At 39.5% G+C, this 17,459-nt stretch overlaps 1 protein-coding gene across 2 annotated transcripts in view; it reads left to right on the forward strand.

Moving 5' to 3' along the window:
* The first annotated feature begins 211 nt into the window (after positions 1-211).
* The window catches only part of PCDH10 (protocadherin 10), a 38,427-nt gene continuing 21,179 nt past the window's right edge, over positions 212-17,459 (forward strand). For both annotated transcript variants that reach the window (XM_067036679.1, XM_059066358.2), the window contains exons 1-4: positions 212-3,382; positions 5,014-5,072; positions 5,639-5,745; positions 13,691-13,996. In XM_067036679.1, the coding sequence (XP_066892780.1) occupies positions 755-3,382; positions 5,014-5,072; positions 5,639-5,745; positions 13,691-13,996 (3,100 nt within the window). In that variant the 5' untranslated portion in view covers positions 212-754. The remainder of the gene's footprint in view (positions 3,383-5,013; positions 5,073-5,638; positions 5,746-13,690; positions 13,997-17,459) is intronic.

Genomic DNA, 17,459 nt, shown 5'->3' on the forward strand with positions numbered 1-17,459 from the left:
GGGAAGGAAACAGCAAAAAAGAAACGGCCCATCACACTTACAGAGAGGCAAACGACGGTGGAGACGAGGACAGAGAGAAAGACTATGAAAGCCAAAAAATACAACAAATAGAGCGAAAGAGGAAAAAATGCCAAGAGGAACATCCATCCGGAGAAATGAAAAGAATGAAAGTTTTATGCTGCAGAACCGTTCTATGCTTTTTCGGCACAAAATTCTCTCGCCGTTTTTAAGCTCTTTTGCATTGGCCGGCCGTTGACATTAAGAGGCATGTTCAGCGGTGCCAACAGCATCTCCTCTTCCTTCTCCTTCTCCTCCTTTTCCTCCTCCTCCTTCTCCTCCCATCAGCAAGAAGACAAACCGAGGACAGTCTTGAAATATCGAAATTTCCTCCTTGGGCTTTGCCAGCACCGCGTTGCGCCAAGACTGTCGGAATAAAGGAGGCTGACTATTGTATTATTTTATTAATTGGTCAGTGGGAAGATTACAGATGAGGAAAGGGGACGCCTGTCACCCTTCCGGCGCTAAGATTGCAACATTAGGCTGAACTGGGGGAAACCCTAAAATGAAGCAAAAGGAATTAGATTTTTAAGGACAGAAAGCCACAAGACACCCCCCCCACACACACACACACACAGCGCACTTTTATTTGTATTTTTTATTTGAGATTTCTTTTTTTTTTTTTTTTTCCGTGGTAGCTGGGGAGGTGATTGGGTGGCTGACTGGCTGCGGGAAGCTGCTTCCTTTCCCTTTGGAGATGATTGTGCTATTATTCTTCGCCTTGCTCTGGATGGTGGAAGGAGTCTTTTCCCAGCTTCACTACACCGTGCAGGAGGAGCAGGGACATGGCACTTTCGTGGGGAACATCGCTGAAGATCTGGGCTTGGACATTACAAAACTTTCGGCTCGCGGGTTTCAAACGGCGCCCAACTCTCGGACCCCTTACTTGGACCTCAACCTGGAGACCGGGGTGTTGTACGTGAATGAGAAGATTGACCGCGAGCAAATCTGCAGGCAGAGCCCCTCCTGCGTCCTGCACCTGGAGGTCTTCCTGGAAAACCCCCTGGAGCTGTTCCGGGTGGAGATCGAGGTGTTGGACATCAATGACAACCCCCCCTCCTTCCCGGAGCCGGACCTGACCGTGGAGATCTCTGAGAGCGCCACGCCGGGCACCCGCTTCCCCTTGGAGAGCGCATTCGACCCAGACGTGGGCACCAACTCCTTGCGCGACTACGAGATCACCCCCAACAGCTACTTCTCCCTGGACGTGCAAACCCAGGGGGATGGCAACCGATTCGCCGAGCTGGTGCTGGAGAAGCCGCTGGACCGAGAGCAGCAGGCGGTGCACCGCTACGTGCTGACCGCGGTGGACGGGGGAGGAGGAGGGGGTGGAGGAGAAGGAGGAGGAGGAGGCGGCGCGGGAGGGGGCCTGCTCCCCCAGCAGCAGCGCACCGGCACGGCCCTACTCACCATCCGAGTGCTGGACTCCAACGACAACGTGCCCGCCTTCGACCAACCCGTCTACACTGTGTCCCTCCCAGAGAACTCGCCGCCGGGCACGCTCGTGATCCAGCTTAACGCCACAGACCCAGATGAGGGCCAGAATGGCGAGGTCGTGTACTCCTTCAGCAGCCACATTTCGCCCCGGGCGCGGGAGCTCTTCGGACTCTCTCCTCGCACTGGCCGACTGGAGGTGAGCGGCGAGCTGGACTACGAAGAGAGCCCGGTGTACCAAGTGTACGTGCAAGCCAAGGACCTGGGCCCCAACGCCGTGCCCGCGCACTGCAAGGTGATAGTGAGAGTGCTGGATGCGAACGACAACGCGCCGGAGATCAGCTTCAGCACCGTGAAGGAGGCGGTGAGCGAGGGCGCGGCGCCCGGCACGGTGGTGGCCTTGTTCAGCGTGACCGACCGCGACTCAGAGGAGAATGGGCAGGTGCAGTGCGAGCTGCTGGGGGATGTGCCGTTCCGCCTCAAGTCTTCCTTCAAAAACTACTATACCATCGTGACCGAGGCCCCTCTGGACCGAGAGGCGGGGGACTCCTACACCCTGACCGTGGTGGCTCGGGACCGGGGCGAGCCCGCGCTCTCCACCAGTAAGTCGATCCAGGTGCAAGTGTCCGATGTGAACGACAACGCACCGCGATTCAGCCAGCCGGTCTACGACGTGTATGTGACCGAAAACAATGTGCCGGGCGCCTACATCTACGCGGTGAGCGCCACCGACCGTGACGAGGGCGCCAACGCCCAGCTAGCCTACTCTATCCTCGAGTGCCAGATCCAGGGCATGAGCGTCTTCACGTACGTATCCATCAACTCCGAGAACGGCTACTTGTACGCCCTGCGCTCCTTCGACTACGAGCAGCTCAAGGACTTCAGCTTCCAGGTGGAAGCCCGGGACGCCGGCAGCCCCCAGGCGCTGGCCGGCAACGCCACTGTCAACATCCGCATCGTGGATCAGAACGACAACGCCCCTGCCATAGTGGCGCCCCTGCCGGGGCGCAACGGGACTCCGGCGCGCGAGGTGCTGCCCCGCTCGGCGGAGCCGGGTTACCTGCTGACCCGCGTAGCCGCGGTGGACGCGGACGACGGCGAGAACGCCCGGCTCACCTACAGCATTGTGCGGGGTAACGAAATGAACCTCTTCCGCATGGATTGGCGCACCGGGGAGCTCCGCACGGCGCGCCGGGTGCCGGCCAAGCGCGACCCCCAGCGGCCTTACGAGCTGGTGATCGAGGTGCGCGACCACGGGCAACCTCCCCTGTCCTCCACCGCCACCCTGGTGGTGCAGCTGGTGGATGGTGCTGTCGAGCCCCAGGGCGGGGGCGGGGGCGGGGGGTCAGGCGAGCACCAGCGCCCCAGCCGCTCCGGCGGCGGGGAGACCTCGCTGGACCTCACCCTCATCCTCATCATCGCCCTGGGCTCGGTGTCCTTCATCTTCCTGCTGGCCATGATCGTGCTTGCCGTGCGTTGCCAAAAAGAGAAGAAGCTCAACATCTACACGTGTCTGGCCAGCGACTGCTGCCTCTGCTGCTGCTGCAGCAGCGGTGGCGGCTCGACCTGCTGCGGCCGCCAAGCCCGGGCGCGCAAGAAGAAACTCAGCAAGTCGGACATCATGCTGGTGCAAAGCTCCAATGTACCCAGTAACCCGGCCCAAGTGCCGGTGGAGGAGTCCGGGAGCTTTGGCTCCCATCACCACAACCAGAATTACTGCTACCAGGTCTGCCTGACCCCCGAGTCCGCCAAGACCGACCTGATGTTCCTTAAACCCTGCAGCCCTTCGCGGAGTACGGACACTGAGCACAACCCCTGCGGGGCCATCGTCACCGGCTACACAGACCAGCAGCCCGACATCATCTCCAACGGAAGCATTTTGTCCAACGAGGTAAGGCTGAAGCGCCAGGACCACCATCTCTCATCTCCTCCATCCGAAAGCCTCCTCTAGCCCGGCCCTTGTATCTCTGGTGCACTGTGTATTTATTTTTAGGATATTAGCTCACTTGTATCTTTGTGGAGGCAGGAATGGGGAGACACCTCTCCCACCCTTTCGTGTGTAACTTAAACTTCGTGTTGTCCCTAATTTTCTGCGCTCCACCCCTCCACGTTTATTTTCATTCCCCTCCTTTGGTGCTTTGCCACCTTGGACCTTCCCTCTTCCCTCTGGCAACTTTCCTTTAAAATCCTAAAACCTCCCCCTCAGTCTTTTCCCTTCTTAGAAATCTGGGGGTAAAGGGGAAAGTGCGCGGGGGGGAGAGGGAAATGCTGTGGAGGGACCTTCTGGCGCTGGCAAAGGTGGTTTTTTTTTTTTCTCTTTGCATTTGTCCCAGGCGTTAATAAAGTTCATTGTTTTGCTTTGTTTATCGATGCTTTCAGTCGCGTGTAAAAGTAAGCTATAGATTGTTTAACTTTGCACAGTTGTCTAAACTCGAATGCATGTTTTAGTGAATGAGTTATCAGATCCTTGTCCTTTGAACTCGGGTTGCAAAAAAGCCTTCAGTTCTGCTCTGGACAGCGTTTACAGACACTCTTGAAGCCGAACGCCCACACAGTGTGAATTTGAATGAAGTTGCTTTGGCACAAACCCCTGTAAGCGTAAACTAACGAAAGGCTTAAACAATTGTTGTCTTGAGTATATCTTTTAGCTAATAATTACCTTCTTGCCACCGTTTTGGATAAATCACTGCTGTTGGCTTTCTTCATCCAAAAATTTGGCTTGTCAATTCAGATTTCTTTTTATACGATGGAGAAGTAGCAAGTTGAAAGGAGGGAGGGAAGGAGAGAGGGGGAGAACGGAGTTGATTTCTGTAAAAGAAAGTTTGGACCGGAAGAGGCGTGTGGGTGCTGGAGGCGGGGAGGAGAATGCAGGGGGTGTTTGGAGCGGGAGAAGAATTGGGGCCAGGAGGGAAGGGAGGATTATGAACTCCTTTCTTGGCAGGTTATTTCATTTATTTTGAGTCTTAGATATTATTAACTGACTTTCATGAATATTTGTACAGCTCATTTGTATCTTAAGCACATTTTGAAAATAAACAACAAAATAATTCCATAAAATATCCAAACTTTTTGCTTATTGAGCGTGCTGTTTTTCTTGTGTCAACCAGTATGCACCTAAACACTTTTTTAGGCCACTGAAAAAGAAAGACTGCAGCATATATAACTAGGTTGACCCTATTGGAGACAATAGTTTATGAGCCCCAGCTATGAGGTCATTTGCATTCTCTCCTTAAAACACACACACACACACACACACACACACACACACACACACACACTTAAAATTGGCCTTTTATCTCTGCATTTTTTTTTTTTATCTTTACTGAAAATTTAGGTTGAAGTGTCTCTGCATATCCTCTTGCCTTTACCCAGCAATCACTAGTCTGAGGTTTTAGGACAGCTTAGAAATTCCTAAAAATGTACACAATTACTTAAGCTAGAATTCGTTCCTAACTTCAAAAGCAGACTGTTAGTGAAACCCTTAGCATTCAAATGCTCTTGATTTATTTATTTTTTTTCTAGACTAAACACCAGCGAGCAGAGCTCAGCTATCTAGTTGACAGACCTCGCCGAGTTAACAGGTATGGACTCCTTTTTATTTTTTTTTTCCTGGTTTGGTGTATGGACAAATTACTACCTACTAAAAGTAGGAATTAGGTATATTATTCCATATCAAAATAGAAAATGATAAAGTATTTCCAATTAAGGCAGGACATAAATCCTGATTACGTTAGGTTTCCTAGACAATAAACTTTAAAAATATTGGTGTGTTTCATTTACATACAACCACTAAGTATACTTGAATATTTTGTCAGTTTACACCCCTGCATTGCTTCTGATCATCTTCCTAGCTGTTCCAGGTATATACATACATATATCTCGTCTATGAAAATGATATAAACATATGCTTAGTTACAATCACAGAATAATGGCTAAACTTTACATGCCCTAAGGGCTCCAACTAACTGCTAATGTTTACTTTTAGAGCGTTAGGCTTAAGGTTATGAAAACTAGCTTTAAGCAGAAATAAAGCCACCTGAGAGCTCTAGGAATCTGCAGCACCATCAGTGACCATGTGGTGGCAGAAGAATGTTTTCTGTGTTTCTTCCCCTTTTTTATTCTAATATGCACGTTTTTGTACTTCTAGTTCTGCATTCCAGGAAGCCGACATAGTAAGCTCTAAGGACAGTGGCCATGGAGACAGTGAACAGGGAGATAGTGATCACGATGCCACCAACCGCGGCCAGTCAGCTGGTAAGTGTGATCAAAGGGCAATGCTGACTTTTATAGTGTTTTTCAAAAATCAATCCTGAAAGGATGATGTTCTAGGTAATTTTTAGTGTTAGTACATCTACAGAAGAATGGTGCCATCCTATGTCGACAATTGTATACTCGAGGAGGATTGTAAGGTTTAATGTTCCTTCAGAGGATGAAAGTTCGAAATTCATTGTGGAATATGTTAGACTATGAAACATTTCTTTTTTATGTAATAATTCTTTCCTGGAATTATATTGCATACAAAAGCCATAGATTTCTCACGTGGTCCAGTCCTCAGTCAATTACGATATTATTAGACTTGCTTACGGGTGAGGTAACTGAAGATGAATGGAATTGGTTGACCTGCACAAGGTCACTAGAGGGTAAGTGGATGATTGGGTACCAGAATCCAGATTTCTCCATTTCCAGAGCAATGCATTTTACATGTCAACGAATATTGAATGAGAGAAGAAATGGTGATTGAAATCATGAATGGGTTGAAAGCAGGATTTCCAATCCCGGGTTCTTAGGCTTCAGGACACTCGTTAACGTTTGATAATGTGTATTTTCGGAAGCATCCTAGGTTTCCTCATATTTTCAATGGATCCATGTTCAAAACTTGAACTCTAGGTTTATTTGTATGCGGGCTTAATGGTATTCACCGACGGGGGTTGCAATGTGATACGTACTTTTTACTTTGTTTTACTTTATCTTACTTTACTTTTTCTATATAAATTTGCCTTTTAAGTTTTATAGGATCCTGATAACTCTAATTACTAATAATTAAAGAAAACACTTAAAAGAAATAAAATATGTACCTTAAAATAATGAAAACAATTTCACAAGGTTTGGGTTTTCTTTCCACCTAATTTGCATTTCAACTATGAAAGGTGCTTGTTGATTTTTTTTTTTTTTTTTTTTGCTTTTGCTTTTTCAACTGAGTTTTGTGTTTATCCGACACGTAAAGAAAGGCAAAGACAAGCTAACTTTCGTAACTTCTAAAACGCCCATCATTGGACTGTCTCAAGGTCCACCTTCATTCACTTGAGCTTTATTTTGGTTAGTGATTAAGTGTAGGGTGATAGGGTTCTCATTTTCAAGGTACCATTGATCCTCGAGAGCAGCCGTTCCTTAACACGCTCCCTGGGCCTCTGAAGGGTGCTGAGGCAGTGTGTCAAAGGCAGTATCGGCTCCACCGTCGCCTGGCAGCAGTGGTGGCTGCAAGCCTCTCACTTGGCTTCTGTGTGCTGTGTCTGAGGCTGCCTGAGCCTTGGGAAACACAGGCAGGAGGAGGCGGAAAAAAGGCTGCTCAAGGGTCTCTTTATATTGCAGCAAGTCATTAATATGCAGACCTAATGAGACTTGAGAACTGCCAAGAATCCCCGGAGGTCCCTGCCCCTTGCGGGCCTTCACGCTAAGTGAACAGAGCATCTATTTAGTGTCTGGGAACCCGACAACAAACCAGACCTTGCCAGAAGTTTATATTTGAGTACAAAGTCCCTTTCATTGTTGGCTTATATATGACATATGATTTATTGTTATCTTTTCAAAGGTATATGTTTAGAATCGCTCATTCCTATTCCTTTGTCAGAGTTTCTAATCTAATAGTCCGCCTTTTAAAACTTTTGAAACAAAATGTTTAATATTAAAAAGCAAAAAGAGTAGCCACTGCTGCATGTTTCCTTGGGTGCATTTTATTCCTTTCCCACTGCCCCCTACTTTGTTTTTTTTTAGTTTTGGGGGTTTTCTTCTGTAGCACTCCAATCTCAATGAACATTTCAATTAGTTTAGACCCCTCAGACATAATGAGTCATAATGACCTAACGGAAGAAAGAGAAATGAGTAAACATCTGCAAAAAGGGTTAAATTTGGAACACGGATGGGAATACATTCTTATCAGTGCGCCTTCCCACTAGCTCGTTTATTTCACAGGCGCTCAATGGTGCTATTTTGGTAATGTTTCTTTTAAATTATTTGAGATGTCAAAACATTGAAAGGAAATTTAAAATGCTAAATTGTGTTTGGAAAACATATTTAAAAGCAGGCAGTTTTTCTTACCAAAATTGCAAATTCTTTCTTCTATCTTTAAGTTCTTAAACATGTAAAAGTATTACAGAATGAACAGTCTGCTTCATTAGCAGTTACAGAGCTGCCACCACATACTGGGTACAATGATAGCTGTTTCCAAATTGTAATAACACACTTGTATTAAGAAGTAATTATACCTTCGTGTGCTGAATTTAAGTCAGATTTAATATGTCTAATTTTATTGTAAAAATGATTTTGAAGTGTTTACCTTGTGAAGTATAAAACCCTGAATGCAGAGAATTAAGATGCATATACTTAATGACTTTTTTCTGTCCATCCTTTGTTGTGTACTATAAACTTTACACCAAGTAGCTACAGTATTTCCCCAAAGTTAAGCCTATTTCAGGTAAATAAGTACATCTGCTTTATTTCCTTCTAAAAGCAGGTATTGATGATCTTCCAATTTTGCAATAATTAGAGAATATTCTTCATAGCACATATATTTCCAGGTTTAGAATATGAAAAACTTTTGTGCTAATAAGCAGATCCCACTGAGCTAGGTTATAAAGGGGGAAAAGTAGACTATCAAGGAAAAACAGCACTGAAAAGAAATAGATTCTGAATTCTTTAGTTTGTACCTCATTTCATACTACATTATATACACTGTTTAGCTTAGTGCTTCACCTGTTTAAACTTCCTAAGTTTTTATTTATTCCCACTTTCTTTTTCTCTGTTAACATTAGCTTGTATTTATTTATTTGGATATTCCTTCCATTTATTCTTCTATGAATAGTTTTCCTTTTTGTTCTTTCTCCTCCCTCCCCCCCCTTGCTTTTCTCCTTTCTAAGCCATTTGCAGTCACCAATCTTGTTCATAGAAGGGCTTTAAACACGGAGGCAGCTGCACAGAGAATCACATAAGCTTTTTCAGTTTTCCACTGCACCTGGCTCCATGTGTGAAATTCTTCGGCTTGACCACCGCTCTGTGGCACTTACTTTCTATAGCCTTGTCAAGGTGCTTCCCGTTTTTTTCAGTGCACTATTGATGTATTGGTTAGATATGGCAGAAGTCCAAGGAGATGTGGTAAATGCTTACATAAACCATCACAAGGGGAGAAACTGATTAATCACAGCTTAAATAGCCAAAAAAAAGATAAAAAAAACAATAAAATGAACTTAAAACCAATATATTTTCAATTTTATAATACCATTAGATTAAAAGATCGAATTTTTGTCTAATTTAAATACTGATACAACATTTTTAGTTGTATGTTCTTAAACATTTTAATATTATTGGAGGTAGATCTAAGGCAATCTATTTAATTGTGAGAATTTTTTTTCCATTTATTAAATACTTACAGTGTGTGTACTAGGATTAATTACGAATTTATTTTTAATAATTGTGCCTTCTTAAAATATGTATTGAAGAAGAAAACCCTAGTAAGAGATGATTCAGTTAATGTTACTTGTTATATTTACCTGAAATTTTTCAAATTTCTCTTCTTCTAAATTTTTCTTTTAGTTAAAGGGAACTTAGCTTCTAAATGTGTCAATTTCTTAACTAATTATCATGAGACTTATACATGACATATGGTCAAAACTTGGCTATAAATTTAAAAACTTAAGTGAATCGTATTATTGGTATTTTCATACTAGTAGATAAAAGTATATCATGAAATGCATTAAGCTTCTGCACTACTACTACAATGTCAATAAGAGAATTCTTGGTTTATCATAAAACGCAAATTTCCCTTTCCTGACTCCAATAAGCATTTAGATACTGGCAATTTGTTTCTGGCTTTATAAATAAAGTGAATTCATACCATTGCCTGAGTAAGCAAAAACTTTCTTTTAAGGTTTCTGGTGAAAATGTGAGCTACAACTTGGTAATGAGGAGACATTTACAATTGGAAAAAATATAAGACAAATGTTAAGAGAAAATGGAGAAAAATATAAACATTTTGAAAGATAAGTAAGGAGAAAATTTTGACGTGCATGTTTTGATATTTTTCATGGGTGAATTATGTTGTTAAATCTCTGCTCTCAAACCAAATTTTCCTAAAAATTATAGCAATTTTTATGGTTAGAGTTAATATCTCTAATTTCTCCAGTGTTAAATAATTAAAGGAAGACTTGAAATTTCCTCCAAAAATTGTGTTGATTTTTTAAATTATTTATCATATTTGGAAAAAAAACCCACATTTTTTTCTGAAGGCTTGGTACGTGAGAGAGAAATGCACATGTAATTTTATAGTATTACATTCATCAGAAAACAGCACAAATTGAATGCAGATACATTTTTGGAATCACTTTGTTCTCAGTGGTAATATCACTGCCTCTGACTGTAAGGGATCAAGTTACTTGCCAGTTAAAAAAGATGTATTTTAAAATTTGTCGGAATATATCTTTGCATAACAGGCAGTCTATCACTTCAGCTGTCATGCCTTGTAGAACAGACATTTCTGAGAAGTGGAAAAAAATAAATAACTAGGATAAGAAATTGTAAATAAAATAAGTATGTTGAAATGTGTCTTAGGAATTACCAAAACTTCAAAACTCAGGCTTGGCCTGTATTTGTCTGCTATACAAATCCCACAGGTTCTAAAGTAAGGGCATTTGAACAAGAAGACAAAAAAAAAAAAAAAAAAGAACTTAAACTTATTTTCTCTTGGGACTTCAATTTGAGCTGTCAAAAAATTCTGAAAGCAATGTGAAAGGTACGCATTTTTATATGTCCCATGTACTGAAATAACTGACATTCCTGTCCTTTGTGCAGTCATTTACCACCACGAAACTTAAATATGCCTCTGCTTATCTGGTCATTAAAATAATATATTTAATGGGATTAGTGATATATGAAAAAAGGCAAAATAATTTTAGTCAATGGCTCCCTAAGGTGAGGACCAGTAAATGGACAAGATGTATTTGGTTCTCAAACTATATATCTAAGACAAATGAAAAATAACATTTTCAGCGAATGTTTCTAAAACTTATTTGAAATTTATTGATTGACTATTTATATGATTTTTTAAAAATCATATAAATGTGTCTGATATTTTCCTCATGAGAAATTAGTATACTTGTTTTCTCAGTAAACCTGGTGAAACATCTACATGCAGAATGCGTGCCATATTCCCTTTCCTTGTAGTTATATAAAGCTGTGTTACCACTACGGGGATCCCACTTTAAAAGGAGTAGCTCATAAATTTATTAAGAACATTATTTACAAGTGTTGTTCCCCTTTCAGGCAAGTAACAGTGTTCTTCCAACAGAAAACTTTATCATAGCCCTCGCTTTTCTTGTTATGCACATGATATGTTTTGTTGTACAGGTTCTCAATTCATGAGACCTTTACTTCATCATCTAAGGGAATTTTAACTAGCCTCTAATAAGTCAAAGAGGCAGAAAAACATATACTACCAGAGAAGAAAATGGGCACAATTGAATATAAACTACCCATAAATACAAATTCTACTAAAAGTACCCTCTAACATAGGCAAACATCTTAATGATAATGTTCACAGAGACTAGATTATTAACATTTTTCTCTGTGATTATCATTTTCAAAATTATAAGAATACTTGGGGACGGTGCTCAAACAGATGTGAAAGATTGTTAATGGACTCATGAGGTATATTTGAAAGGGTTTGATCAGTTATGTGATGAAAAACTGTATTAATATCAAATTTCGCATTAGTACCTATCTTTATCAGGATCCAATAAAACAATTCTATCTTAAAATTTGAAATTTTTTTCATCAACTTCAAATTTAATGACATGAATTTATTTTTAAAATATATAATTGCTCATAATTTACTAGTAATGGTAGTTCCACCTATCAACAAGGCCTCTTAGGGCTTCCCTGGTGGCGCAGTGGCTGAGAATCCACCTGCCGATGCAGGGGACGCGGGTTCGTGCCCCGGTCCGGGAAGATCCCACGTGCCGCGGAGCGGCTGGGCCCGTGAGCCGTGGCCGCTGGGCCTGTGCGTCCGGAGCCTGTGCTCCGCAACGGGAGAGGCCACAGCAGTGAGAGGCCCGCGTACCGCAAAAAAAAAAAAAAAAAAGGCCTTTTATTCCTTATCACACTATAAATAGGGAGCATTTAGAGTACAGTGCCTCAAAAAGAGATGTCTCTGGTTCTATAGCTTCTACCTATTCTCCTTCCCGTCCTTTTTTTTGTTTGTTTTTTTTAATACCTATCTCCTTACAGGAATAGGATAACTGAACTTCCCTGGTGTCTAGAGAAAAATTGACATGTTTTACATGCTGTTCTTAGTCTGATTCCTTATCTCGGCTTCAGCTCATGTTTACCTTCCTCAGCAGTTCGCTGATCAGTAATTTACTTCCAGGCTTATGCATCAATTATCAATGGAACGTTAGAATTGAAGTCAGACTTAGCATTGTACATAGTCTAATTTAAAATAAAAAAGTCATTATAAAGTGAGATTAATATATGATAAGAAGCTTGGTGTTATTTCTTAAGACATAATATATGTAATTAACTGTTCTTAACTCCAAAATACTTGAGGATAATTTGGAGGGTTAATAATTGTGAAAAATTGATTTCTTTATATTATATAGAGAGATGTTAAATTATACACACAAAAAAAGTAAATTAGTACTAGTAGAATACCGTTAGGAATTTGCAAACTAAAACTTGCTCAAGAGCTCAGATCACTCATAATACTTAAGAAAAAAAAAATCAAGTGTGTTCTTGACATAGATATTACTCTGTTGGTCAAAAAAATAATCCCTAGTTTTTCCACACCAAGAATTTCATGCATTTGAGGGTTTCTGACGTACGGACTAATCACACTTCGGTTATTTCAAATTGATCCTGTTTTTAAACATATTTAATAAATGCGTTGCTCTGTTTAGAAACACGTTAAAATGCGATTTTGTTTATGAACTTATTTTTTCACCTACTGCTAGTTATTGAAATGAATAACAAATCGTATTCTATAGTGCCCCCAAATTGTTAGGTTTTCTTAAGAAAGTGCGTGAGCTTTCTTGAGTCATAAATAACGTGTTTAATATTCTTGTCAATCTATGGGAGACAATGAAACTTGAAGATGTCATTTGAAATCTTGGTATTCTATCTAGGATTAGGAAGCAAACAGTTCTGTGTTGTCTAGGACAAGTATTTTCCAACATAGAACAAGTAATAAAGTATTTGTCAATAGCATCTGCAGCTGACTCACATTGCACTTGTTACCTTGGTTTCACTAATTACAGTCGTTTGTTCTGGGCTTGTCTAAGGTGGTAAATGATAAGTGGTTTGTAGTAATATGAACTATCAGAGTGTCACTGAAAAATAACTTTGAGGAAGTCATTTTCTAGGAACCTAAGAAAGCATGCTCTTGGCCGCTCACGAAATCTTATTTTATTCTTGTTATTTACTGATGTATCAGTAGGTATGCCATGTTCCTGTTGAATTTCACTTTTTATTTCATGTCCAGATTTTCTAATCTAAATGTCATCACTAGTACTTCCCATATTTCTTCCATTTTTGTCTCTAAGAAAAAAAACTATCCGATGACTTAACATCATTAGAGATTATGGATAACGAAGTCTCTCCACTTCGGATTTTTTCTCTGTTATGAACTTCACGAGAGATTTTTTTACAATATTCATTCTGACTATTTTCTAGTTATTTAAATAATTTAGAGCCAACATTTCCCCCCCGATATCCTGAGTAGTTTAGAAACATCTATCTCAGAGGCCTCTTGGTCAAGAGTCTTACCCTTTATAAAATAATGTAAAGCGATTTTTGGCCCCTGTCAGGTTAAAACAAGAAAAATGTGTAAAGATACCTTCACGCATTACTCTGTATGCTCCCTGTACCTTTTCACTTCTAAGTAGCTGGTCATGTTGGTGAAGGCTCCCTCCATAGCTTCTGTGTTTTCTGCTCTCAGGTATGGATCTCTTCTCCAACTGCACCGAGGAATGTAAAGCCCTGGGCCACTCAGATCGGTGCTGGATGCCTTCATTTGTCCCATCTGATGGACGCCAGGCTGCTGATTATCGTAGCAATCTGCATGTTCCTGGCATGGACTCTGTTCCAGACACTGAGGTGTTTGAAACTCCAGAAGCCCAGCCTGGGGCGGAGAGGTCCTTCTCCACCTTCGGCAAAGAGAAGGCCCTTCACAGCACCCTGGAGAGGAAGGAGCTGGATGGACTGCTGTCTAATACACGAGCGCCTTACAAACCACCGTATTTGAGTAAGTATTCCGTAAAAGGCTGTAGCAAAGTATTCCCTTTCAGGAAATAAAGTGCAACATGCCATTCTTCTTGGTAAAGATAGAGTTCAGGTTGTTTCCAGAAACAAGGATAAAAGTGACTCTTGGATGCAGACAGCACTTTACAATCGAAAAATGGATATACTTAGCAAGAAGACGAATTCCTGGGCTAGGATATGTGGTTGTTGGTAACAATCAAAGATAATGTTTCATGTTGTTGAAAACATTTTTCAAATGATCTTCCTGTTTCCTTTGAATACTGGCTCACCTGCTGACTTGATTTCCATGTGTCTTGAAGGGCTTAATTAAGGTGGAAAAACATCTCTTCACAGTTCAAGTCACCGAGAGATCTCGTTTTCTTATTGATTACCAGCAGTATCCCTTAATCATCCTTTTCCCACAATGACGTTAAACACGTAAGGCTAAATGCAGAAATCGCTGCAGCCATCAGTTTGATCATTCTATGTGATTTAGTAATATGTTGGCATGGATACACGTGGCTTGTCAGAATCAGAGGAACTACATGATGAAAGTATATCAACACAGCGATATTATTCATTTATTTTAAATGGTAGGTTCTTCTAACATTGAGACATTGATAATTGTAGTCAGCTCTTTCGATATTGGGACCAGAGTCTCGAAGTGGATAATTTTATACAACCACTCTGAAACACAAAAATGCTTTGAGATTCTTTAGTGTAACTTTATTAAAATAGCCTAAAACCAAATTTTAATAAATAAGGACTATGATTCAGTCGTTGCCCCTCAAACTAACTTCTGGATTTAAACTTTTATTCATTCTTTCTGGATTTAAAGTTTTACTTATTATCAAAAACCAAGCTTTTCCAAATTTTACACAACATATTCTCACTAGTGTTTCACTTAAAGTAAGAATATACATTATAGAAGTACATTATCAATAATTTCAAGTCAAAAGTTCAAAGGGCATGTGATTCAGAGTAATTCAAATTTGTATTTCGAAATAGATACAAATATTTCCTGTTAGCACATATTAACTGGTAAATCTACATCAAATATAGTGAAAAATCAGTTCAACCTCTTTAACTCTTAGTACCAACCTTGATGAAATTTCACTTACATTATAGAACTGAAATTTTAAACATCTACAAATGTCTTTTCTCTACTGACTAGTTTTTCTTTTTAATTTTAAGAATCATGGTAACAATTTTTGTTGATAAAAATATTAATGCTACATATATTTTAACCCAAATTTCTCTACTTTTTAAGAATCTAGTATTTCATTGAGATCCCTGACTTCAGGGATTATAAAATATGTTATCAGATATATGTGCTGCTAGAAATCAAAGAATGCATCTGTTATTTTACCAAGAAAATTAAGATTTGTTTGCATATTATTCCAGATGTGTATTATAATTAATTAATTTTGAATAAAATTTCCGTCTTCTGTTTTAGCCAGCTCAGCTCATACTGCTTAAAACTTAGGGTTTGGGATAAAGTGAAAAAGAAGCAGAAAAATAGCTATTTTGTTGTTTTTATTTATACTCTCCTCAGTTCTTCATATAACTTTAATCATGTCTGAATTTTTTTTTAACTTCTAGTGTTTAATGTCATCTTAGTCTCACACAGTGATCTCTAAAATTACTTCCTAGCTCTGATTTAATAGGCAGAGTCAATTTTATGGTTAATCTCACTGTATAAGCTAAACCAAAACCCTCCATTCCTGACAATTTTGCCCCCCAAATTCACATGGTGGTAGTTGTTAATACGTGTATCATTTATCATCAGGAATGGAAATATTCTCATCTTCTAAATTGAAAAGCACGTCCCTTAAGTAATTAAAGAAGCTAAAAATTAGCACTAATTACCTTTATTTAAAATCAGAATGTTTAAATAATTACTGAGGAAGCAGTTTTTGTTTTGCTAAACATGCATTTTGTTTTTCAATTAACATAATGCACATTTTGATGTTAAGAAAAGTAACTGTATATTTAGTTATTTTTGTAAAGCCCTAAAAAAAGCCTAATGAGGCTACAGCTATCATTTATAAAATGATGACAGGGAAATGGTGATACGCTTAATAATACAAATGAGATCATTTTCTACACCCAAGAACTTTCCATTTCTACACCTCTGATTGCTAAAGTTAGACTTAAAAATTGTAAGAAAACTTTTACACAAAAGTGCATGTATACACGTTAAAAACGATGTACTTTGTGTTTCTAAAAAATACCTGTATACAATTATATTTCTTCTTTTTTTAATGTATAAGAAAAGATTCATGAAGAGTATACATAATACATTTAATGAAATGGAACTTATTTTTTTAATCAGGAGAAATTTTCAGCATATCTCTTAAACCTTGTCTCATTAGTCATGAGCTCTTTACAAGCATGCCTCCTCTTATTTTTGTCATAATGTTGTATATTGCTAGTACTCTGATAAGGCCTAAAGGGATACTCTGAAAGTTGGGGGAAATAAATTCAAACATGTAGGATATGGTCATATAGTCAAAATATAGTGTTTAGATTTATCTTAAAATGTTAATAAATTTTAGCTTAGCTTTAACTTTAATTTTTATTAAAGTAATAAAAAATATGAAAATACTTTGTCTTAATAAAAATCAATAATTGTTTTCAACACTTATTAAAATGAAATAAAAATATCCTCTGGAGTTTAAAAATAGTTATATTTTTCATACAGGATTCAAGAATTTCTTTAAAATTACTGAGTCTTTCAACTGACACAGTAAGTTATACATAAAACATCTAGATAGACTGAAAAACTAAAGATCATAAAAATAATTCAAGTTCAACAATATAACTGGTAAAAGTTATAGCATTAATGTAATTTAGAAAAGCCCAAAAGTTAAAACAACATGTTTAATATTGTTTTTGTAATCATTCTTGCTCATGATTTTGGTTTCACATTTTGAACATTATCTCTTCAGATTTTTTTGTCTGGAAACAAGCATATCTTTCCGTTTAAATCAGCCTAAACAATACAGTACTAAAGGTATGAGGATTTGTTATTTGGAAACCTTTTGATTTCTTGTCAAAAACGTAGTCATTCCCTAAGAATTGAAGACAATCATAAGATAAACGGCCAATGAAATTTCATCTAAAATGTATGTGAGAAATCTTTCTTTCATTTGTTTAAAGGGTCATACAATGATAAATTATATTGAGTAAAGTGAAAAAACCCTACATGGACATCATGATTTTTAAATTCTAAATCCATGAAATTTTCTACAATCATAGGACTGTAGGAAACCATTTATTGAAAAGTGTTACAATTGATTCTGCTTTCATAGCATACGTTTAGACTAGTCCAGGTGTGTCAAAAAATCAGCTGTCTCCTGACCTAACTTTGTTCTTGCCTACTTTTGAGCCCTTTTGAAATTTCAGCCCAACTCATAACATATCGTAACGTGAGAAAAGATGTCAGAACTTTGGAACATTGCATT

Source organism: Kogia breviceps, chromosome 6, assembly GCF_026419965.1.
Source record: "Kogia breviceps isolate mKogBre1 chromosome 6, mKogBre1 haplotype 1, whole genome shotgun sequence".
In the NCBI taxonomy this organism is placed as follows: Eukaryota; Metazoa; Chordata; class Mammalia; order Artiodactyla; family Physeteridae; genus Kogia; species Kogia breviceps.